We start from the raw sequence: 24439 nt of genomic DNA, 5'->3' as shown, positions 1-24439 counted from the left end.
GTGACTAAATTGCTCAATTCTGGGGCGACTTTATGCACATGTAATGCATATGGCTACTGTGATAGTAGAGGCGAGGAATTGTCTGGAAGAAAGTCACGTTTTTTATTATTATGACATGTTCATATATTTGTTCCATGGTTGGATACTTTGAAATACTAAAATTCTTTCGGTCGCAAAAAAAAATACTATGTAGAAGATCAACTTGAAATATTGAATCAAAAACAATTGATAATGAAGTAAATGAATAAAGTAAAAAGGGATCAAAAGTAAAAAGGGATCAAAAGAAGATGAGACTCGATGAAAATGCCACCCTCCACTGACTATCAGACTATCTGACTATTAGTAGGGAATTCCGTTGGTCATCAGCTGGAACTGATCGTATCCCTTAGTAGATCGACTCATGTATGACTTGCGTGTCAAGTCACGCATGTACTCAGCCGCATCCCGTTCGCTCTTCTCCAACACAAAGCGGTCACGGAAGTTCTTAAGAGTCTCCGGTTTGAAGCATGGCAATCCACTGTCCAACATCAGGGATACAATGTGCGACAGCTTGTTGCAGTACGGGCGCGAAGCCAGGAAAGCCTTGACAACCAGTGACTCAAACCAGCGGTATGGCTGAGTAGCAGTGGGGTTGAATGAATGAGTCCCTGGCAGACTGATACCCGGGTTAGCGCTGGGATGATGAGCAGGATCATGGGTACCGCTGATCACGGCGACCATTTCAGAGGTCAACTTGAATGGTGCTCGCTCGAAACGGACACCACCAGGGGCAATGTCGAAGCAGAAACCAAAGTCGATATGGATGATATGACCAGCATCATCAATCATGATGTTACCGTTGTGTCGATCTTTGAACTGCAGCAGGTATGAAATGACAGAGTATGCAGCCATACTCTTGACGAAGTTGGTGCGAGCCTCCTGGAACCGGATGGAGTCTTCGCCTCCATACTTGGAGACAAAGTAGTCGTACAATCCATTGACAGCCTCACGTCCTAGCATATCACGAGAAATTGAATTGGGGAGCACATCAATGACACCGCAACCGGGTGCTGTGGAAGTAACTCGGTATGGGAAGACCCAGACATCAAGTCCAACACTGGAGAAGATGCTTCGGAAGGCCGCAATCATCTGCAGAGCGAGCATGTCCTGACGACAATCGTCACCGACCTTGAAGATAGCTGATTGCCAAACCTCATAGGTTTCTTGCTCGGCGTATGAGACCCGCTTGGCGACTTGGCGGGACTCAGTACCATGAGCACGAGCCGCTTTGCCATCCTGTCGTGGCCGAGTCTTCTGGATTCGGAAGGTGGCCATGTAAGGCGCCTTTGCATGACTCTGCAGGGGCTTACCAGACTTTCGATCGATGCCCACAACAACACCATCTGGGTTACTGGGCAGGTACACTCCAACCTCGACCTTGATTTTGCGCAGCTCTTCCTCAATCTTCTCCTTTTTCTCAGGTTTGCTCTTCTTGATATAAGGTCGAAGCTTGCCAGATATGTCTGTGATTTCACCGAAGAAGGAGAATTCGCGCTCGTAGAAGTTCCGCTCTTCTTCCGAAAAGCTCGAAATCAAAGACTCGATGAATCGGTCAAGCGTTGGCTTCAGGCCATCCGGCTGTAAAACAACGATTAGTTAAAGAATGGCCAGAACGGGGAGTCAGCTTATGCTCAAGTTTAACTTACAATTTGGGAATCTTCATCCTTGTAGGAGTTGGCCTTCATGTTCCAAATAACCTGGTGGGCAAACAGTTGGGATAACTTCGCGGTCTCCAGAATGTAGCGTTCAACATAGCCCAGAGCATCATATCGCAGAGCCTGCACCAGCTGAGGAACGAAGTAAAAGCGGACATCAATAGAATGACTCTCCAAAGCCCGCATGGCATATTGCAAGATGAAGGGGTGGTTGCCATAAGCAGGCAAAAAGTACGTTAATGCCTCTGTGGGGTTGACTGGTGCCCAGTATAACAGGTACTTTAAACAGAATTAGCCTGAAATTCCCCGAGGTGACACAGAACCACTTACTTTCAGTTGGAAGTTGACATCAGAAGGCAGAGATGAGTCAAACATGACCTCTAAAGCACTTGCCTCTGGGATAGCCTTCTCGGGGAAGTTGAGAATCAACCATCGAACATCGCTCTGCATCTTCGCTGATGGGAAGCGAGTAGCAAGCTGAATGGCTAGACCGGGGCTTTCAGCCCAAGCAAGTCGAAGGAACGAAGCAATTCCCTACAAAAACCAGATTAGTCGTGTTCATCAATTTGGGTAAGCTTGCGCAAGACCTACATCCGTGGTATGCTTGCCTCCAAGCGATGGCATATGGTGCTTTCGCTCGGGGTCCAGAGGGAACAGCCAAACCCGAAGACGAGACCTTTCATTATCGATGAGAAGTTGGGTCAGTTCTTGCTTGGGTTGAAGAGACTTGTATGCCCCAAAAGGCTGAGAAGCAATGTCGGCAACACTGCGCAGGGTAGAAAGGACATCATCAAGGATCTTGTCTTCGGCCTTGATCTGCAGTCGATTTCCGCCATATGACCATCTAAAACAATTAGTACCTAGCGAGCTAGATTATATGCGTGAAAAGTGACAAACCTGGGAGGGTGCTTGAACCAGCCCAGCGCAGCCGACAAGATCTGATCCTTCAGCTTCCACGATGCAGCCTTGTTGCGTGGGCTAAAATGCTTCAAGACATTCAGGCCAAAGAGAACTATGCGGAAGTGGATTTCTCGAGCCAGAGGGTGGCCTTGGGTCTTTGCAAGTCCCACCACCGTGCTGCTAATTAAGCGGCAGAACAATTGCTGGTCTTGCAAGTTACCCAGGCGGATAGCATTGAAATGACTCTCGAAAAATTGGAGCACGCGCAAATGGGGTGAGAGAGTGTTCTGTGAGTTCTCTTGCTTTCGGAGCATCGATGCCTTGTCTGTTGGCAGCAGCTCGATCTGAGTGTGCAATGGGTCAGTGTAGTCAAAAGATGTATCAAATAGACCCTTGCGTCTCTGGACACTTCTTTCCCAGGCCTCAACCACCTCTGCGAGGATGCGAGGCTCGATATTGGGGTTTTCATGAATGACCCCCAGCCATAAGGAGACTCCTAGCTTGATAATATCCTTGTTAAAGATCTGGAACGGCAGGGCTACCAGGTGATGAACCACAGACAAGCGAGGCTTGCTGCTGCTGCAAATCAGAGCCGCTGCTTGTCGAAGGACATCTCTGACTTCAAGAAGGGGGATATCTTCTCCATCCATACTACGGCCATAAAGGGCAGACAGAGCTTGATCAATCTCATCAGCTGACTCGTGTTCTGACGAGGCTTCGGTATTTGGTGTCTCGGTAAGTTGAAACTCGTTCTTAAGAACAGGGGACGAAGGTACTTCAGGTCGACGGTACTTCTGGCGGGTCGTATAGAGAGCCATGAAGTCGGATGCGATATTGACATCGCTCGCGTTGCATCCCTCGATGGATCCTAGACGCGGGTCGCTCTGTGGGATCAGAGAACCCATCTCGATAGCGAATGAACGACCTAGCGCAATATGCCCATAGCCACCGTCGTCATCATACTCAGACAAGTATGTCTGTAGCAGACCCTTGATATCTAGTGGTGCAATATTCAGGACCGCAGTCACCCAGCTCCGTGCTTTCACGAGGAACCGGTCTAGTGTCACCTTTCTCAGGGCATAGTTATCCGGTAAATCCACCCTTACAATACCCATGGGCGAGACAAGTGTGGGCTTCCAGTCAAATTCATCCAGTTCACCTTGGAGGCATGAATACCACATGACCGACAGAATTTCGAGCAAAGCGAAAAGAGAATGCTTCTCGCACAGGGCGGAAGGACATTGTCGGATGATCATGTCTGTGCACAGCGTGGCAATGTTTTGCACGCGTTCAATACGATGGCAACATGCCACGAGGTAGGCAGCCAGTTGTTTTGACAGGTAAGGCGCCGAGAAATCATCATATTCCTCAGACAAAGTGCGTGAAAGATAGGTGGTCACGGTCTTCTCAGCGACGGAATTCATGCAGACAACCATTTCGGGTGTGGACAGAGAAGGATCACGGAAGTATCTAAGAACCTTCGTGCAATCCCCAGATGATGCACGGAGATTTTCGACTAACAGCACGGCATTGAGGAAAACTGCTCGTGGGTAGTCCAATCGCTTGACGTCAACCTCACGGCCAGCCAGCTCCGCAATCAAAGTTCGCTTTTGCTCTAAAACTCGCTGGGGGCCGGAGCCTCTTCGGAGCACTGTATTGAGTTCGACATCGCTCTCAAGTGACTCCATACGATCCTCAGCTACGAGGGGCGGAGAATGGCTCGCAAGCAAGCGAAGCTCCTTGAAGTATTGCTGGAAAGTACTGGAGTTGAATGTGATGCCATGGATAGCGATGTTAAACCAAGTGTCGCGGAAAAGTGACAGAGTAGCATCGTCATAGTCAAGAATTGGGTCCGGAGTTTCTGGTGAGCATTTCACTGAAGACACCAGAAGAGCCAGAGGCTTCAACAAAGGGGTGATGTCGCTAGGAGCAAAAACGACCTCGTTATGGCGCTCACTCTCAAGGTCTGGAACATCACCCTTGTTGACAATACTTTCTAACAAATGAGTCAGATAGATTGAGTGGAGTGGAGAATTCTGCTCTAGGGTCACAGAGAGATATGCCATAGCACACTGGACAGCGTCAGAGATCATTGCCACTCCTCTGTAAGCCCCATCCCAGGAGATACGAGTATAGAATTTCAGCAGAAGCTGGAACTCTGCCTTGCCACTGCTCAGAGCGAGGACAGCAGTCTCCTGGATGATATAGGCATCCACTACAACATTGATCTTGCGAACCTTTTGCAACAGCATGGACTGTGCAAGAGCACTGATTTTGTCATCGTTGCAGCTAGTTGCGATGATGACAATAGCATGGACAACATTCCGGTAGACCAAAGTCTCCTCCTCCCCAACGGTAGGCACAGACGCCTGGCTAGCAGTATCGGGCTGCGCAAATGTGGTAATACCGACTCCACCATCCACAGGAAATTGATCTTGCCCCGAGGACGACTGATCAAGAGCAGAGCTCGGGCTGAGCGCATTTCCAAGAGTGTACAGGGTAGTGATCACAGCATCTTCAGACAGAATGCTGAGAACCTGAGCGAGGCATCGGGAAGCTACAGCAACCACAGAGCCCAAGGATGACCCGCCTTGGGTCAAGAACCTCAGCAGACACCTTTTTGCGATCGAGGCACCATTCGGGGACATTCTTGCTAGGATGGCCATGCATTTCAAGGCGGTCATCGCCAGCTGAGGATATGCCATTTGCTGGACATCGACCAGAGTGTCCTCTAGCCAAGATAGGAGCACATCATTATTAGCGGCATCCTCACCCAGCACGACACAGTTCAGAAATCCAATGAGAGCATCTCCTTTTACAGAGAAGGTTAGCTTCTGCTGAGATGGAGATCCAACTTGAAGGTAATCCGAACCATCCTCGAGCAGATGGATTTCCTCGCTGATGAGATCCGTGATACGTTCGATCAAGGTAATCTCAGACTCATCATAGCTCTTGGCAATCCCAACACCTGCCATGTAATCGTCCAAAAGTTGATCATCAGACAGGTTTTGCGATCCGATCAAGGATGCTGCACAGGATTTCACAAAGCGCATGAAGCCCTCCTGCAGCAGCATGGCACCCATGGGTCGTCCATGAGCTGCGTATCTTCTGGTATACTTTCTCCAGTCCTTCACGGTGTTCTCTGTACCAGTAGTATTGCGAATTGTGGAAGAAGCTGTCTCCACTGCAATCAAAAAGGACTCTGAGAGCATGGCTCGCAAATGTTCAATGATTTGGAGCTTCTCTCGGGCTGTCCAAAAAACAGGGTTCTTAGCAGAGGCTTCGAGGAAACCCACAAGTGATACTGCAATGGACAAAATTGCAATAGACTCATGGACTACACCCCGCCCGCCTGCTTCAGCTGTAGAGTAATGAAATGGCGTTACAGAGCTGATGGCCTCGGCACAATTATTCAAGTAGCCCGTGATTCCATTCACAGCTTCTTTCCGGAGGGTCTGGTACTTCATGCCCAGAGACAATAAAGCCAATGTCAGGCTGTGGGAGAGAGTTTCCCATGGTGAAGGCTTAATGCTCTGGAGGAAGGGCGACGGCCGAAATAGCTGGCTGGGCGACTCGGGCAGGTACTGGGATAATTGAGAGACAAGTCTTTTTGCGTGATCAAGCTCATTAACCGACAGGGCGGCTTTGCACAGAGCGAGTAAGACATCGAGTTCACGGATACCCTACCGAGGTCAGTTTACGTCACCCACGAGGGGTCTGCAGTCGGGGAACTTCGAGGTCTCACCATTGGGACCCGCGAGGTTGGGGCTTGATTCCTAAGTATTCCATTGAGTGCTCCATCTGTTGGAAGAGCTGGTCGAGACTGCTGAGCAAGGCGATCAAGATTGGTCCCATCTTGGGCAGGCGCCTTAACGGCCAAAGCCGCGAGCTTCTCGAAAGCCGAGCGTCGCACGCCGACCGAGACCCTTTAGGGAGAATTAGTACAGATTTGGGAAAAATTGACAAGTATACTTACCCATCCATTTTGAGTTTCAATAGAGATGCAACAATCTCCTAAAATAAAATGAATCTGTGGAGGTAAACAAAGAACCTTTTTAGGTTGAAATGGAAAGGAGACGGGGAATGCGACGGGTTCACGTGTCAACGCGGCACATAGTTCCGCCAACTGGTTGCCATAGTTAACACTGAGTTAAATGTAGTCCACAGAAATGCATAATCTTGGAAAAAACATTTGAATTGACTACCATGATATACATTTTAATAGAATAATAAGGGTTGATTCTGTTTAAAAAGTTGTCTAGGCATATAGATTCGCGCATTTATGGTATATTTCGAGTCCTAGTAATCCCAACTTATTCCCACTCCAGCCTCAATATTGTGTTTACTAGTATTTTGTTGAGTTGGGTAACCAATATGTATGGTGTATAGGTTCCTTCAATTACAGCATCCAAGAACCATTTAACAAGAAAACCCCACCATAATCCCAGACTCATGTTGTATAGACTCGCAATAGCAGTATAGTTCGTTGGCGGAGACAAAGACGGATAAATCTCTATCGTAGGCTTATCAGTTCTGCCACCCGCGAACTTCTACCTTCGACAACTTCTTGCTCCAAACCCCAAAAGACTCCGCTCCCCACGTCTTGTCAAGAAGCGCAAGCTTCTTAGTCGCCAATATGATGCACCCTGCTCGACAAGCCTATGTTGAGGAGGCAGAGGTAAGCCTGAGCTTCCCCTCAACTTCAGTCAATGAAGCTGTTCAAGCTGCTCTCTTTGGCCGCCATTGTCGCGCTTCCTTGCACTTATAAGAGCACCATTTAGTTGGAGTCTCCATGGCGCAAATTAATATATTGCAAGCTTGCCCGAGAACCAGACTAACCTGCATTTATGTAGGACATGGATATGGGAATTGACCTCGCCAATATTCGTAGGTCACCTCTCCCTCAGCGATTGTCCTGATACCCTACTGACCGCACATCCAGCCACCGATCAAGACTATGATATCCCATCCTCTGCAGCGGGCATCCCCGCCGAGCGCGCATCCGCCATCTATTCCCAATTCGAGCGCAAACGCAGAGCGGCCGCGATGGCAGTACCGACGGATGATACCAAAGTACGCGCACGATTACGAGAGCTCGGTGAGCCCATTACACTCTTCGGCGAAGGACCTGGCGACCGGAGAGATCGATTGCGAGAGCTTTTGACCGATATCTCGGAGCGCCAGGGAGGAGGCGAAGATATTGAAATGGAAGAGCCCGAGGAGGAGGTTGAGCAACAAGAAGAGTTCTACACAGAAGGGACAAACAGTTTACTCGAAGCCCGGAAGAACATTGCCCGGTTCTCTTTACCGAGAGCCAAGGCCCGTGTTGCGCGACTCAAGGAAGAATCAACAATTCCACTTCGAACCCATGTGAAACATCGCAAAGCGGTCAAAGAAAAGCTTCAAGGGTTTGATTTGTATGGATCACAAATTGCGGGCGATCGACCTGTGAGTATCTGTCGTTTCGCACCAGATGGACAGACAATTGCGGCCGGAAATTGGAGCGGAGGTATCAAACTACTTTCGGTTCCCAATTTGGAGGAAAAGGCGAAGTTCAAAGGACACACCGACAGAGTTGGTGGTCTTGCATGGTTCCCGGGTGCGACATTACCTCAGTCTAATGCCTCGTCGTCTACGGTGAACTTAATTTCTGGAGGTGGTGAAGGAGACATTAATCTATGGTCACTTGACCAAGAGAAGCCATTGGCAACTCTGGCTGGACACTCAGGCCGTGTGTGTCGAACAGAATTTCACCCATCAGGACGATACGCAGCATCGGCCTCCTTTGATACCACTTGGCGCTTATGGGACGTCGAAACAACAACAGAACTTCTTTTACAGGAGGGCCATTCTCGAGAGGTTTACACTGTAGCTTTCAACAACGATGGCTCTCTTCTCGCAAGTGGTGGACTGGATAGTATTGGCCGTATCTGGGATGTCCGGACAGGACGAACCGTCATGATTCTGGAGGGACACATCCGTGAGATCTACGGCATGGATTGGGGCGTTGATGGATACCGAGTGCTCTCAGGGTCCGGCGACGGATGGGTTAAATGCTGGGACCTGCGACAGGTCCGCAATACAGGCGGAATCGGTGCCCACAAGAGTGTGGTGTCCGATCTTCGATGGTACAAGGGGTCAGAGTCGGCCTCTTATCTGCCTTCTACAAATAATACAAATGGTCAGATGGATATTGACGGGGCCTCTCCGAAGCCGAGTGACAGTGAGACCATGACTACCTCCAGTGCGCAGGTCGAACCTAAGAAGTCTGGCACATTCTTTGTGTCCAGTGGATTCGACAAGAATGTGAATATCTTCAGTGCTGATGACTGGTCCTTGGTCAAGTCACTGAGTGGACATGCAGGAAACGTTCTCAGCACAGATATCAGTGATGATGCTAAGTGGATTGCTAGCTGTGGTCATGATCGTACTGTGAAGCTCTGGGGTATTGAATAAATGGAGGAAATGTATTGCTAGTGGTCCTCACACTGCTAGCACTCTCACAATACTACTAGCTCAGTGTCTGCATCTGGCATACCTGTGATATATAATGCAATCAAAAGTCATCAAACATACCTCTTCTATCTGGCAATGTAGGATCAAACACTCTATTCAAACAGGGAATATCACGTGTGCGGGGATGACGTAAGGCCTCTATATCGGCCACAAATATGTATGCGGACCCGAGTAAACTTTGGAATCCCCGCGACGGTTTGCGACGGTTTGCGCGTATAAGATTCCACAATGGCACAGGCAATCCGACCCTCAGTTCTCACAAAGAGCATGCGCTGTTCAGTAACAGCTCGATCCTTCACATCCTCAACTCGGTCCACCCTAAACTCCAAAGGCCCTAACAATGTGTGCGCATTCAACTCTCGGATGGAACCAACCCAAACTCCGAGAGGCACCCTGACAGCCCAGACCTTATCCACTGGGATTCCCTCAATAAACCGTCACTTCTCCTCAACGAAGAGCGCTTCCAAACCGAATACCGAGAACAAGGAGCCCGGTATTGCAGGCGCGCCTGATATCACAAACCACTACACGATCTTCCCTCGGACAATTCCTGCCGGCCCACCACCAGCCTCAAGTTTCAAGATCTCAACCGCTGATCTTCGTCGAGAGTTTCTGCAACATCAGAGCCTGGTTCATCCCGATAAATACGCTGCTGGTGACTTAAAGCAGCACGCTGAGGGGTTATCAGCACGGATCAACGAAGCGTATCGCACCCTGTTAGACCCTCTTCAACGGGCCCAATATCTTCTACGAGAGTGGCATGACATTGACGTTACTGCCGAAGATGCTGCGACGAATCATGCTCTCGATGCGGATACCTTGATGGAAGTTATGGAGGTACAGGAAACGATTGAAGAGGTCGGGGCTTCTCCGGAGGCAGAGGAAGAGATTAACTCGCTGATGAAGGAGAATGGTGAGCGTATCCAGGCGTGCGTTCAGCTTCTGGGAGATGCGATTGACAGCGGGGAGGTTGAGGCTGCGCGGAAGGAATGCATTCGGTTGCGGTTCTGGTACAGTGTTGGCGAGGGACTACGCGAATGGCAGCCAGGAAATACGGACATTCGGCTTGCGCATAGCAGTTGATATGCATGACCCGATGTTTTATCATGAATTGTACGATGTGAATTATATGTACTTATAGACCTCCACACATTGAAACTCTCTCTTCTGATCTGAGTTCCAAGATCTCCAAAAGAAAAGAAAAGAAAATTGAATGTGGATTTCATAATCCGCAGCTAATTCTATGACCAACTGCTGTAATATTCATGCCTTTCTTCATCCTCCTATCCTCTGGTTAAAGTACTAGTAGTAAACATCTGAGATGCGATCCACGACCTCGGGACCAAGTATCAACATTTCTCATATCGATATCCGGAGTGACAGCCGAAAAATCTTTGCACCCAATAAAACACGAAAGAATTGGAAGAAAGAAAGGAAAAGCAAAAAGGGCATCTCCTCCAAAACATAAGGAAAAAACGGGGGGGGGGGGAAGGGGAAAAAAAAGAATCGTCAGCTCCAGGATTCGAACCTAGGCTCCCGAAGGAAGTAGATACCAGATGATTCGCTAAAGATGAGTTAGTTGAGAGTTTTACTAGTGAAATATAGCGAAGTGGGGTACGAACAGTCTACCGCGTTAACCACTCCGCCAAACTGACTGGTATGACGCAATAATCCTTATTTGAAAATAAGGACAAGCACTCATTTGGCTTTCAATTTTTATATATCTTCACCTCATGTATCTTGCACGTCAATTGGCCAAATGCCTTCCTCTCCATAGTCGGCTCCTTATTCCAAAAATACTCTCTATTATACCACTTTTAGTGCTATCTTACCTCCTACCTACTTTACCTGCTAGGTGGGCATCTTACTGAAATAAAGTTTGAAGAACAGTCGTACTAGGCAGGGTAAATTTAGGCTACCATACAAGCTTCCCAGGTCCAGCACTTGAGTAGATATGCTCCAGGACTGTTAATATATTACTATATACAATGATTTATCTTGTGCCAGACCTATTGTATATTATGCAAAAAATGATGGCCCATACTGAACAGCCGCCCATCCTATACCCAATACTCCAACAATTGTGGCCCCCAATCTGAACATCGCAGTCCTAACAATTGGATCCATGAATCCTTTCACCATGGCCTCAAACTTCTCGGGCTCGTTACGGCCGGGATAATCCTCCTTGGGAATAGAAACATCGAGGAAAGGACAAATGGTTTCCCAGTCCAGCGTATCTTTGTCCAGATTAATGAGACACAGCCGGTCGGCTGGGATGGTTGCTTTGGCCATTTTCATGCTGTAAAGTTGATATTTAGTTTTTTAAATAATGATTCACGTAAAATTGAATCAAGAACTTACTAGTTTTCATAAAACTTGACAAGCTCCTTCTCATTGTCCTTGTCGCCTATTTGTGTACCTGCAGACAGGATACGGTAGACCAGGGTATTCATACCAAAGAAGTGGTACAAGGTAGACTCGAAGTGCTTCAGAATATTCAAGGGAAACTTGTTCGCTGCGCGAACTACTTGTCCCGCTGTATTGTTCACGGAGCGAGCCCACTTTCGGGGATCTCTCTCTGTGAGAATGAATTTCACGTCCGGATCTTGGGCATAGGCCTCAAGGAAATCTGTGCCCATGTAGCTGGGGATCTCAACAATACACTATTCACGAAAGGTGTAAGAATAGTTACTCGTAGTATCGATTGAATGCCAGGTTCCATTAGCAGATGTCAAGTCCACTTACATCATATTTCGCCATCCATTTGTCAAAATCATCTTTATCGAATCGTTTGATTCCGGAAAGTCGATTGTGCTGCGCGGTCATTCCTTCGTTGAATATCTTGAGATGGTCTAGACCGTTTATCATGGCGCATTCATAAATGTGATATGTGTTATAACCTAGAATCTGCATCGCCGTATACAGACCAAGGGTACCTGATCTGATACCCAGGGACAATTTAGCTACTAGTATATCAATTATTATGACATAAGGGATCTGCGAACTCACCGACTCGGACTGGCGACGACAACCTTGACCTTCCGGGTACCCTCGGTGGGCGATGGCAATAAATCAACTTCTCGAGGCATTTTGATGTCAATTGGTGATTCTTCGCTCAAGATGTGAAGAAATTAGATAGAGATGTGCCAGAGCAGAGGAAATCGGATGTATGAGGTTTAATCTGAATAGAGACATGGACAAGCATTCACGTTATTTATACTCCCAGGCAGCGTCATGATTTAAATTCTTGAGCCCAATTTCCAAATGTGCCACTAGTATGAAGTTATTTAGGGGTCAGACCAGTCCCCATGAGTACGTTCTCTCTGATCATTTCCCTGATACGTACAGAGCAGCGAAACTCTATTCATAATCTGTGGCGGCCTTCATTGCCGATGTGACCAATCTATATACGAGATGTGTCTGACCTATTCTGAGGCTATCAGCTAAGGCGTACAAATAAAGGGTTCAAGGCCCGCTTAAAGTAAGCTCTAATCGGGGTCCAAAACTTGAAGCTCTTTGCACCAATAGGACGCTGAATGATAGGGTCTTGGCGGGTCCGCCTACTCCGTATATACGAGGTGTCTTAAGCCCTGTGAGGCTGAGAAGATAATTGATAAATTAAATTAAGCCCACATAGCTTAGTTTAGTTTACGTATCTGTGGGACAACACACAGTCTTACAGGACCTTTCCGAATGCGAACTTGGAAGCAGCAAAGGGTAATTACTAGCAGGCCTGGAGGAGAAAAATTATCTTTATTTAGATTCCTACCCGGCAAGGAGACCAAATACGAATTTCAAGAAAAAAGCGAATATGATACTTTCGTCCGGATCCCAGTATAAAGGTGGAACTATTGGAGACTAGTTAGTAGTTACTGTGTCGACCGCCTCGATTGGACTGACAGTATCCGAATACCTAGGTAGTATCCGTGCGAAAAAGATATGAATTTATAAGCTAACCGTAAGGCGTCTAGTGTAAATTGATGAATCTAGTCTGAGCTGCACCAAATGCAGATTCAGGCTCATTTATCGTGGCCCAATGAAAACTTCTGATTTTGAAATTATTCTATGAATGCTAAGACCATTCAGGTACGACCTCACGACACTAGAAATGCTTCTGGTTACCTCCAGGTGCTTCACTTTTAGTTTATCGCATCTGCCCGAGAACGTCCACAGGGTTGGGCCATAAATATGACGAGGGTAATATGACAGCAGAACTACTATTACTAGTAGTAGTAAACTTCAAATTCACATGACGCGTGCTGTGTTGGGGGCGAACACTTAGCAACATTTTTCCATCAACAAAAAAGATATACTACTAGTAATCTCAGGTTGCAAGGTTAGATTGGTTTCAGTTCCATTAAGCTTAATCAAACAACATGACATAACTCTAGCTAGCCAATATGATCACAGGAGGTGATTTAGCGCGCATTAATCGATTCGCCATTATTCCCCATGATGGCGAATACTCAGTTATTGGAACAACTTCTCTCTTTAATCTATCTCTCTTTAATCTGGAGTGACGCTGGCTAATTTTTTGTATTAGATTATATTTTGAGACAAGAATAAGTAGGAAATGACTAGAGACAATAGGGTGTTGAGTAAAACTCATTATGTAACTGTTAAACGAAGCCTTTTTGAGGGGACCAATGAGGATAACGAGGGTTGTATGGAGCATGAAAGATAGCCAGGGATATTCAAAATATAGTCTTATCATCATACATGATAAATATAGAAGGAAAGACTAAGGAAAAAGAGAGGAAGAAGTCTGATGGAGTCTGATGGACGAAGGTGATCAAAGTGGATACAGGGTGTAGGTTGATAATGCAATAAATCATAATTCGTCATACCAAGTCAGTTTGGCGGAGTGGTTAACGCGGTAGACTGTTCGTACCCCACTTCACTACACTTCACTAGTAAAACTCTCAACTAACTCATCTTTAGCGAATCATCTGGTATCTACTTCCTTCGGGAGCCTAGGTTCGAATCCTGGAGCTGACGATTGTCTTTTTTTTTTCTTTTTCTTTTCGTTTTTTTGGGGGGGGCTTTTTATTTTTTTTTGAGGATATGTACACTTTCTTCGTCTTCGTGGTTTTTCTTTTGTCTTTTATCGGTTCTCGAAAAGTCTTGAGCTTTCGGTGTATCCTCTCCCCTGCGTCCTCCTGGATCGACTCCCGCCCTGTGAATCCAAGCTAATGACTACGATGTGTGCCTTGGTACCTACTAATATGGCTTTAGCAGTAGAAAAAGTTCAATGTTTCAAGAACCTGCCAGTGTAACCTGGAAGGTGATCAATTTCGTGGTGTACAAATCTAGCCTGACATGCTATCCTGCTCCAAAGCGCCCAGCTCAACAGATTCCTTGAATGATTTCAAGAGTCTAGCTGCGGCATAATGCCCTCGGTCCTCTGCAAGACCAACCGCTTCCCAAAAGTCATGTTCAGATTCAAATTCACCCACGACGAGTGCTCCTTCGTCTAAAAGCATTTGCAACATACCAATCCGACCATGTTCTGCGGCGCCCATCAAAGCCGTACGTCCATTTACCCACGCACCTTCTTGATTAATGTCTGCACCTAGATCAATCATCCGTCATGCAATTCCAATGAAGCCTTGAATGGCCGCAATCTGTAAAGCAGTTGCACCTCCGTTTTCAGCAGCTGGAGCATTGATATCGGCGCCGCGCTCTAGAAGAAGGTTGACAATCTCCATGTTTCCAAGCTCGACAGCATGCTGCAATGGTGTCCGCCTTGTTGAACCTTCTCCCAAGTAATTGACATTTGCTCCCTTCAAGAGTAGTAGGTCGCGGACGACCGATACTTGCTGTGTTTTTACAGCAGCTTGAAGGGGGGGTATATGCACGAGAATCTTCAACGTCTGACTCATCGAATGGGAGTGAATGATCACTGGTCACGGTGATATCGCAGTTCAAGTCTAATTCGAGCTGCATCAACTCAAATATATGGTCGTTCTTCTTCTTAAAGATTGCTATTATCAGAGCACGACCTACAGAGGCTGGACTCCAGTCCATCTGAGCTGAGGAGGCCCATTCAAGAAGATATTTGAAAATCCAGTCATCAGCTTTCCAAGCCGCTATCTCAAGAACTGACTCGAGATGAGAATGCTGTGTGCTGTCAATACCTTTTATATCCCATGAATGATGAGACATTCGAGGCGCTCCTTTCAGGTCGATATTTGCTTCTCGGAGTAACTCCAAACCAGTAATTGAGCCTTTCAACACCGCGGCTGAAGCTGCCGTCGGGGCACTTCCCGTGAACCCTGAGAGCAATGGCGGAAGAAGGTGATCGCGATTGTTTTTTATAGCTTCTGCGAGGGCATCATCCGTAGCTTTGGAACCGCGCGAAAGGAGGTTCAGTGCAAAGCCCAAGCTGTCAACCTGAAGGGCGGCCCACAGAGGTGTTCTCTCATGTGGATCTGTTATTTTTCCTTTCTTGTCAGCATTTCTCTCAAGTAGGAACCATGCTAAATCATCATCTTGATCGGAAATGGCAGCGGAAAGGAGTCCGGGACCAAAGTGATCCAGGAGTCTTGGAAGAGTTCCATTGATCTGCAAAAAGAGAGCAGTTTGTAAATTTCCAATTTTGTTAATCTCGAGTCCGGGAGGTCTTGCTCCAGAATTTAATAGTCTGGTTAATATCGTTTCATCTCCAACTTCAACAGCCGCTGCAAGAATAGTACTTGGCTTCATGTGAAAAAGTCATCCAGTCGAGCATTTGAGCCGATAAAAAGATCGAAAATATCCACGAACCTTCGCTGAACGGCAATCATAAGTGCCGAGGGGCAATGTTGAATTTTACATGGCACTCGGTCAACTTTGGCACCATGGTTAATTAACAATTGGCAAAGAGCAAGATTGTTATTCAGAACCGCAAGCTCAAGCAGCGTCTTTTGACCCTCATCAGCAGCTCGAATGTCAGCACCTGAGTTGAGCAAAAGTTCACAGATATCAATGAGACCATTTTTAGCCGCGAGAGCTAATGGAGACATATAGCGTCGTGAAAGCAGCGATGGATCTTCATGAGCGGAAAGAGGAAGCAAAAGTCCTACTATTTCAATATTTCCTTTTTCGACCGCAGAGCCTAGTAAGCTAGTTTCATATTCGGATCGCGAGGAGATGAAATGCAACCGCCCATTCAAATGAGCCCCCTTGGTAATGAATCTCTCAACGAGGGGCACATTGCTATACCTCACCGCGATTTCAACAGTCGTTGTATTGTCCCTTTGTTTCCTCACATCTTGATCAAGATAGATGTCTATGATATCTCCAAGGAGAGGGTTCTCCTTATAAAAATCCGAGTCTGAAAAAGCAATACGCTCAGCGCAAGCCATTGTCACTAGGGCACCGTGAGCCAGAAGTATCTGAATGGCAGGCTCATTCATTTCGAAGATGGCATAAAATAGAGCAGTTTTACCGTCATCGTTGACAGAAAAGTTCACGTCGGCGCCATGACTGATCAGAAGATCGATATCCCGAGGCCTTCCACCATTTGCTGAGATATAAAAAAGGTGTCATTCACATATCCTAGCATGTACTCAATCAGCCCATTTGGGTTCATCCCAGACTGAAGCATTTTTTGGACCATGTCGAAATTGCCCTGTCTTAGTGCAGAGGAAAACACTTTTTCCGTCATAGCCTGGGCAGTTGGTTCGCGACTTGAAATCAGAATCTTGAGATGCTTTAAATTATCCCAGCCAGTGTCTCTGAGGATTTGCAAGACTAGTTTGTCATCTCGTTCAATCCCATTAGAGAAATCCGCCGGAGTCCACGAAGTCAGATGATTTGAGATGAGGAAGAGCGTCACACTCATACTCTCCCAACTCTCTGCTCCTGAAGTACTCAGATCTGCTGACAGGGTCTCGTGTTGACCAGGCTCATTTTCTGGCATGAGGATACTCAGAGCGGCCGATGTACGGGAAGCACTGTACATATTTGGAGAGTATTGGAGTTTATTCCATGGTACGATAGTGCTTAAGTGTTGCATTAATCCGAAGTTAACGCGAGCGGCAACTGAATTGTGCGACGAGTTTAAAGTGAGAAAGGCAGGAGAAGACGGGGAGATATCTGAAAGTTCGACAGAGCCTTTAGCTTAAGCCCATGGAAAATCCATGTAAGATTCAACAATCACTTACCATTATTTTGTGAAAGTTCAAATAAACGTGTGAATCGTATCCATGGAAGAGAATCACTCCGAGTCCATAAAACATGTATACCAGGTGGTGCGGGTGTAGCCACAACATAGCCTTCCGGAGTACTTGGAGAAGGGCCTGGAAATTATTCATTTTCACATTCTCATGATGTCAAAAAGATGAAGCTTACCATATCGTGAATATTCAGTCAAGAAGCCCTTTCTGTACCTCGATTTGGCAATCTTTGCAGGATGAATCTGGATCCCATTGACGAAGACCTCGCTTTCCTTGTCTTCTCGCTCCCGTTTACCGACTTGCCAGGCAATCCATTGGTCGTCTCTGGGCTCAGAATGTTTTCTGAGTCCCCACTCTTGAACTTCCTGGAGTACTGTGTCCGGCTATATCGCTGTAAGTCGAGAACCCAAGACCGGATCTAAAACTTGAACTTACCTTTTGTTCCAACAGTATTTAGTTGTCATGAAACCCATCACTTCCTCACGTGTCTTGTTCTCGTGAATATATAACCTTTCAATCTCGGACTTGTAAACATCCCAGCTTGGAGTATACTCTGGAGTCATCGTGAATCGTGAGTTTGGCAAAAAAAAAGGTCTGATGGTTATGAGGAAAATTGGGCCAAATATTCCCCAGACTTGATGACGCCTTCCATAGAAAAATCTCCAAAGAAGATCAATCAGTTTTGAAATGGAAGATGCCGAGGTGTCTGACTCCTCACACATATGCACCTGGGCAACTGCGGGGCTTACTTGTCAATGTGCTACACAGTTAGGCGCCTAGCTATGAGCAATCTGTTATTGACTAGATTCCAAGTTCCCAAATCCAAAATGGATCACTTTTATTGGTTTATTCCCAGCTTTCCCTCCAAATAAAATGCCCTCATTGGCCTATTCTCAAGGTTCCCCATGATATTAAGATTCACAGCAACGATCTATGGGTAGAAGGTTTGCGTGGTCATGCATGTGCATAGCGGAGATACGCGAGCCCTGGAGATGACTTGAGAGATGTCAACTCCCAACTTGAAGTCCTCTCACACCCAGGACTTAATCAGTTAGTTCAAATTCCTTTTTTAGTTCCCTTAAATCGAAGACCCTGATTTGTTGACTGCCAAACTCCCTCCATTTTCTTATGATCAAGCCTTTCTCACAACCCCTAGATAGTACATCCAGATCTGAGATCAACAATACAATGGAGACCACCCTGGTATTCAATCCCGATTGACTTTAAACATTTAAATGACCTTGTTCTCCAAGCTCGACATACTACCTAGCCTAAGAATTCAAATTCTTCTAAACCCAGTCCCTTCCAAGGTTATCTCCCTAAAAACCTATCGGATATTGTTCCACAGCCGCTGAAAATCTACTATTTTCCTTGCTTTCCCTTTTAAACTGGCTAATCGTAGTGGGTCTAATATCAACCTTAATTGGGAAGATGATGAAACCAACTATTATCACTCTCTCCGACAAACGCTGTCAACACTATGTCGGCCAGCGTCAGCCATCCCCCTCCAAATCCCAGTCTGAATTATTTTCTTGAGACCAAAGCAGATTTTTTCTTGCATCATAATTGCAACTCGCCCACCGGTCACTCCTCAGGTCAAGCGGACCACAGGGAGAATACCTACAATAATGAAGTCTACCCTCTGGCTCCCAGAGCCCAGTCTCAGACTTATCTTCTAGCCCAAAATAAGAGGATCAGGAAGCTCCAGCAGTATGTATTCCTGAACCCCTTTGACACCTTCAAAATATGGTAATGATCTTATTATGTATGTTTATAGACCACATGATCGTCCACAAGCTCAACCTTTACTATGCGAATGGGATGGTTGTGATTATCCTGGATCATTCAAACAAGAATCCTCATTGATGCGTCATCTTAAAAATGTTCATTTCTCCCCTGGTGCTTATCCATGTCCCTTTCAAGACTGATATGGTCTTCAATCGTAAGGATAACCTTACACAGCACATGAGAAATATCCATGGCTAGAGGTACAGTGTATCTAGGTAGGAATAGAGTTGATAAGAATGATTTTGATAATAATTTGGATTCATCAGGAGCAGTTTAATCCAGTGATGGACACCTGGGTGATCATATTTATCGTTTTTGCTATTTGTTATAATGTGCATGCATATGTATTTGAGCGTGGAACAGGCCACCTTTTTTTACTACTGGCACGTGGATCTCTGTAGTGGTTAATTTCAGAACGTTTTTGAATCTGTCAATGCACATTTCTATATACAAATTCATACTAATCTCTATGATTCACTGACTTGAAAGGAACTATATCCAGATGTCCATTCTATGTCTCTGTTTATTGTCTAAGGATATTTTTAGTAGTAACAGGCTAGTCTAAATAAGGCTTAGTGTTGGATCAACTGATCACCCAATTATATGTCACATGTGGGTCGTCTATGCTTGTTGCCTGAGGCCAGAATCGCCAATCATCTGTTTGTATGAACATTTAAAAGCTGTCACCTACATTCCCGTCCCAATAACTTCACCTCTCGTCCGAGCCTCTACATAAAGGTCACGTGCATTTGAAACTGCCGGTATGACTCGGATTTATGCAGAAGATGATGCCATACCCCATGGCTGGCAAACTCGACAGCCAGGGCTCATTCTCTGGGCATTTGTATCAGTATTCCGGGTCCTGTTCTCCTCGTTTTTCTACGCAGCTTACTACATCCCCACCTCGTGTCGACAGAGCCCCCAATGGACATATTCCCAAGCGCTTCGAGTCCGACTATTGAAAATCCTCTTTGGTGTTGTCACCGAGCTCGGCTTCAGTCAATCGCTGAGTTTAGAAGCGGGTCCGATAAGCGATCAGTGGGTTATTCTGAGCCCCGCCCCGGACGGATCATATCTTGGTGGCTTTGCAAGAGGGCTTGTGGAGCCAGATAGGATTGGAGCGACATGGTATCCAGCACCAACACCTACGAGCGCCGAACTGAAAGACGACAGTCTGATCGTTTTATCCTTTCACTCCGGCTCATTCCTATGGCTAGATGGACGACCAGGGGACTCAGGCTTCGTTGCTAATATGGTCAACCAGAAACTCGGCGCTGGGACTCGTTCACTTTGGGTACAATATCGTCTGTCTGGAGGCAAGAACCCGGTTACTTACCCAGGACCCATGCAAGACGCAATAACCGCATACCACTACCTAGTGAAAGAGCTGGAGATTTCACCATCGCGAATCATACTGACAGGCGACTCTTCAGGCGCGACGATCGCAATGGCTTTGATACGCTATCTCGCTTCGAAAGAAATCATTAACACCGACTTTGCTGACCTCCCACCACCCAAAGCATGCCTACTATTCTCACCCTCCGTCGAGTACAGCTTCGAAGGTGACTCCCAAGCTGTTGAAGAACATCGGAACCAGAAAACAGATTATTGTGGTGGACCAATGGCTGCATGGGGTGCCCGAGCAGTAGCACCACCGGATGTCGTGCGATTAGATGACCCTTACCTCTCGCCAGGACTCCATCCCTTCGAAACGCCAGTGCCAATTTTTGCTCAAGCTGGCGGTGCTGAGGTACTTTGTGACACCGTGAAAGGGTTTGTGGATCGGATGCGCTCCATCTCTGGAAATCAAATTGAGTATTTGGAGGTTCCTAATCTCCCACACGACATCTATGCCATCGGCAGACCTCTCGGATGGACGAAGGAACAGGAAGAAATGATTGATTCAGCTGTGAAATTTGCTCTTAAGCTGTGAAGTGAATTTGAATTACTCGGTGGTTACATGGTATGGTTTAGCTGATATGAAAAAGTCGAGTCGGATATTCAAAGTGAAAATTGAAGCCATATGAAATTTTTAACACCGTGTTCTAAAATAAGAGAAGGAAAAGTCATTTCATTATAGGAAGCGTCAACACCTCACATCATAGCGCAACAACCAGGAACCCCCAGATCAGAGGTGTCTATATCCAAGTCAAATGGTACAAGACCACCATACAAACGATGGTTCTCGAAAAGCCTTCTTAACCACGCAGCACAGTTCATCCATCCTGTTGCTTTAAAATCCGTCTGATAGTCCATGAGAAGAGCCTCGATGCGAGCCATATCCTGCGGATGATCAGCGCAATCAGCCAAAGCAATAACCAAACAGAACTGAACATGTGTCGCTCCAAAAGGACGATCAGGATATGCCAGCTCGGCACCCTTAATAATATACTGACGGAAAAATTTCGATTCTTCCAGCAGTAGTATATCAGTGGGATCGCATGCTCGGAGAAGTGTATTCAATAAAAGGGCCAAAGCGGATATCACAGTAAAAGCAGCTCGGTACCGGGATTGATGAAATTGTGGCAGTGATCGTAGTAGTTTATGATTCAAAAATTCCCGCATTCTGTGATTGTCGTCTTGGAGTACTGTGTATGCGGAGTTCATTCCGGCGAGATGGCGATGCGGGTAATGGATATACTCCGGGAACATTGAGAGTGCCATGAGGTTTGTTTTTGGGCGTGGGATTGCACTATGTTGGGCAGGTGGAGGGTTTTGTTCCAGCAGGGCCAGAACTTGTTCCCAGAAAGATTTGGGCATTTGGATTTTAGGATCTTGTATGCCTCCCAGAATCTATGCATTGTGTTAGTGTATTAATGTGGGCATATGTGAGGGTGATATGCTTGGCTATTACGTACCACAGGTGGACATAAAGTGACAATGAGCTGTCTTGCAAACCCTTCTTGACATTGGCTTAGGTCTACAAATTTTAATAGATGCACAAGAGCCTCCGAATGACTCGTTCGCTGCTTCTCATGATTTCCAATCCAGCCCTGTTGTTATCTTTGTCAGTGAAATACACTCTTGATACATTCCGCGGGAGAAGATTACCTGGCAGATAGAAATGAGATAGATAGCAGAAAGCGTATTAGGAGAGTGAGCCTGAGCTGGATCACTCAAACATTCTCTAAGCACCTTAAGTGCCTTCACAAACCGCGCTAGGACAGGCCGAGGGATATCATCGTTTTTGAAATAGGGATACGAAGCCACCAGTGCTGTACCTGCAGCATCTAGAACAGGACTAGACCCAAATCTGCGGGGCAAATCCTTCAGGAAAGGCCCATAGCATGAGATGTCATAGCGCAAGTCCCGAATTTCAAGAGTGTTGATGAATGACAATGTGAGAGTATCATTGGGCACCTGGAAAATGTGGAGCGGAGACCCCTGTTGAGTGGGGACAACGGACTTGCTCTTCTGACTCGTTGCTGGTGTCATGTCCAAGGACTTAAACCTGTAGCGCTGTTGACCACTTCCTAGACAAACAACGCCTCGCTTGACACATCGCGTGCATGGTTGGAGCTCGTCACACTACTCTGGTTTTCAGCCAAGGCGCCCAGTGAGAAAGTATCAGATAAATACGAACCTTCTTTTTCGACTTCCGACATGCGTCACATCCTTTACTCTTGGGAACGCCTGGCATCTTCCGCAACTTTATACTGAATACAGTAATGCTGAAGAAGCGGGTTCCTTTGTGGCGTTTATGTCACAGGAGGGCCTCGTACCCACCAGGAAGAGGACAACGTGGATACCCGAGGCTGGATGCCTCAATCCTTTTTATTGTCGATTAAAATAGCTCAATTTAACAAGACAAGGCCGTATCGAATTCAAGGTAACAGTACAGAACGAGCGATGGAGTGATGTCGAAGCTCCAAGAGCGAGAGAATGAGGGGGCGGCCCCCTCAGTAGAGTAGCCAATTAAGGACAACAATCATTCCCAAATGCCCCACCAGGCGCAGCATTCTTCCTTTTCTGTCGTAGTTCAATAATTCAGGTGTATCAATGTATCATGTGTACATATGTACGGGTGCATATTTGGGTCCTGAGTTGTGGATATTTTTGGTGGTGGTGGATCAATGATAGGGGGGTTGTAAGTGTGAAGTATACGAATTACGGAGAAATTGAATAGTTTGCAATAATCTAATACTGTAGAGAAAGTTTTAACAAATGAAGTATGAATTGTAAATAATGGGCCAGCCTAGTTAAAATTGAAGCTGCTTGCATAAAATAAACTCAAGTGCTTGTCAAATTGAAATTAAAACCTCATAACAAGTAACGCCAGCGAAATCGTTAGTCGCCATTCAATTTGGAGGGTCACAGAACAAACTTGAAGTTTCCAAGATTAACGACTTCCTGGTCGATTCTCAGGGCTTGGATCTTTCCAATCTTCCACAGTCAGCTCATAAATAGCCTCCCCAAACTCCTCAAACTCCCCATCAACTCGATACTTATCTCCAATCCGGCTATCCTCCCACAGCCAATCCGTCACAGAGAGATTCATCCAATCCACGATAATCTGTTCAAAAAGCTCGCGACAGATTGGGAAGCGAGTTTAGCGCACGATGTTCCGCCTATTATCAACGAAGACAATGCGTGCACATCTGGTTTTAAAGGCCTCGCGATCAACTATAATAAGCAGGCTAGCAGCGCATGTCATGTGGAGGTCAGCTGCTGCCCTGTAAATCATTTGATGCGGATTCTTGCGCCATTCTTCGGGGTTTTATCTTTCCAAGCTTCGAGATTCTCTTTGAAATAACGAAGTGTATCCTGTAGATAACTTATCTCGGAATTACGCTGAGGGAATTTTGGCCGGATTGTTTCATCCTCACTGAAAGTAAGGTAAGTCAGTTCAGGTACGAGCTCAAAAATTCTTTCCCAGTGGTCGCCAAAGTTGAATAGTTCTGAGTCGTTCAGATATGTCCACTTGTTGTCCATGGAATCTGCGGAATCCTTATCCAACTGAAGCCATCCTGCTATCTGGCGATCATCGGCTCCTCTTGCAGCTTGATCTGGGTCATAGTGAGTGCGAAGGATCGGAGATACCTTCAAAGTATTCAACCTGATAGCCGCTTCGCGAATTACTTCCGATCGCCAGGGACGAAGGATGGCGTCAATATCCTATGGAAGGGGTTGGGGACAATCCTGCAGCATGCGAGAAGACTTAGGAACCACATCAGAATCCAAATATTCCCGAACAAGGCGTGAGCGCTGCTCATGAGAACTTTCAGAGGAATTGTGATTCCATTTTGTCTATTTCAGATATCAGTGAGGCTGACTTCATGTTCATGACAAAAATGTATCTTACAAGTAGATATTTTTCAGCGAACAGACTACCCGGGGGATAGTATTGGACGTCCTGGGCATGGGAGGACATGATGGAATCTT

The 24439-nt window shown here is 46.4% G+C and overlaps 8 protein-coding genes across 8 annotated transcripts; 3 read left to right on the top strand and 5 right to left on the bottom strand.

Moving 5' to 3' along the window:
* Positions 1 to 339: 339 nt before the first annotated feature.
* stt4 (1-phosphatidylinositol 4-kinase STT4) lies at positions 340 to 6578 on the bottom strand (the record flags this gene model as incomplete). The annotated part of the gene is made up of 7 exons (XM_057088065.1): positions 340 to 1617; positions 1686 to 1973; positions 2025 to 2228; positions 2286 to 2538; positions 2592 to 6277; positions 6340 to 6520; positions 6571 to 6578. 7 exons carry the CDS (start codon positions 6576 to 6578, stop codon positions 340 to 342), a joined length of 5898 nt encoding a protein of 1965 aa, XP_056947894.1.
* Positions 6579 to 7230: 652 nt separating this feature from the next.
* On the top strand, positions 7231 to 9050 carry N7483_004627 (putative pre-mRNA splicing factor; the record flags this gene model as incomplete). The annotated part of the gene is made up of 3 exons (XM_057088064.1): positions 7231 to 7272; positions 7448 to 7481; positions 7537 to 9050. 3 exons carry the CDS (start codon positions 7231 to 7233, stop codon positions 9048 to 9050), a joined length of 1590 nt encoding a protein of 529 aa, XP_056947893.1.
* Positions 9051 to 9338: 288 nt separating this feature from the next.
* Positions 9339 to 10193, top strand: N7483_004626 (J-type chaperone JAC1; the record flags this gene model as incomplete). The annotated part of the gene is made up of 1 exon (XM_057088063.1): positions 9339 to 10193. One exon carries the CDS (start codon positions 9339 to 9341, stop codon positions 10191 to 10193), a length of 855 nt encoding a protein of 284 aa, XP_056947892.1.
* A 936-nt stretch (positions 10194 to 11129) lies between these two features.
* N7483_004625 (sulfotransferase family protein) lies at positions 11130 to 12199 on the bottom strand (the record flags this gene model as incomplete). Its single annotated transcript, XM_057088062.1, has 4 exons — positions 11130 to 11409; positions 11472 to 11773; positions 11856 to 12051; positions 12120 to 12199. 4 exons carry the CDS (start codon positions 12197 to 12199, stop codon positions 11130 to 11132), a joined length of 858 nt encoding a protein of 285 aa, XP_056947891.1.
* Positions 12200 to 14419: 2220 nt separating this feature from the next.
* On the bottom strand, positions 14420 to 17832 carry N7483_004624 (ankyrin; the record flags this gene model as incomplete). Its single annotated transcript, XM_057088061.1, has 8 exons — positions 14420 to 14682; positions 14752 to 14929; positions 14982 to 15804; positions 15876 to 16577; positions 16661 to 17189; positions 17258 to 17392; positions 17445 to 17593; positions 17705 to 17832. The coding sequence occupies 8 exons, from the start codon at positions 17830 to 17832 to the stop codon at positions 14420 to 14422; spliced, it is 2907 nt and encodes a 968-aa protein (XP_056947890.1).
* Positions 17833 to 19820: 1988 nt separating this feature from the next.
* N7483_004623 (alpha/beta-hydrolase) lies at positions 19821 to 20990 on the top strand (the record flags this gene model as incomplete). The annotated part of the gene is made up of 1 exon (XM_057088060.1): positions 19821 to 20990. One exon carries the CDS (start codon positions 19821 to 19823, stop codon positions 20988 to 20990), a length of 1170 nt encoding a protein of 389 aa, XP_056947889.1.
* Positions 20991 to 21151: 161 nt separating this feature from the next.
* N7483_004622 (Zn(II)2Cys6 transcription factor domain-containing protein) lies at positions 21152 to 22697 on the bottom strand (the record flags this gene model as incomplete). The annotated part of the gene is made up of 4 exons (XM_057088059.1): positions 21152 to 21850; positions 21916 to 22050; positions 22109 to 22585; positions 22641 to 22697. 4 exons carry the CDS (start codon positions 22695 to 22697, stop codon positions 21152 to 21154), a joined length of 1368 nt encoding a protein of 455 aa, XP_056947888.1.
* Positions 22698 to 23737: 1040 nt separating this feature from the next.
* On the bottom strand, positions 23738 to 24428 carry N7483_004621 (uncharacterized protein; the record flags this gene model as incomplete). Its single annotated transcript, XM_057088058.1, has 2 exons — positions 23738 to 24172; positions 24360 to 24428. The coding sequence occupies 2 exons, from the start codon at positions 24426 to 24428 to the stop codon at positions 23738 to 23740; spliced, it is 504 nt and encodes a 167-aa protein (XP_056947887.1).
* Between the last annotated feature and the right edge of the window lie 11 nt (positions 24429 to 24439).

Source organism: Penicillium malachiteum (genome assembly GCF_028827825.1).
Source record: "Penicillium malachiteum strain IBT 17515 chromosome Unknown utg000002l:1.0-8849297.0:1.0-8852440.0, whole genome shotgun sequence".
Taxonomy (NCBI): Eukaryota; Fungi; Ascomycota; class Eurotiomycetes; order Eurotiales; family Aspergillaceae; genus Penicillium; species Penicillium malachiteum.
Note: the sequence above shows the minus strand (reverse complement) of the source record. Positions and strands in the feature narration are given on the sequence as shown.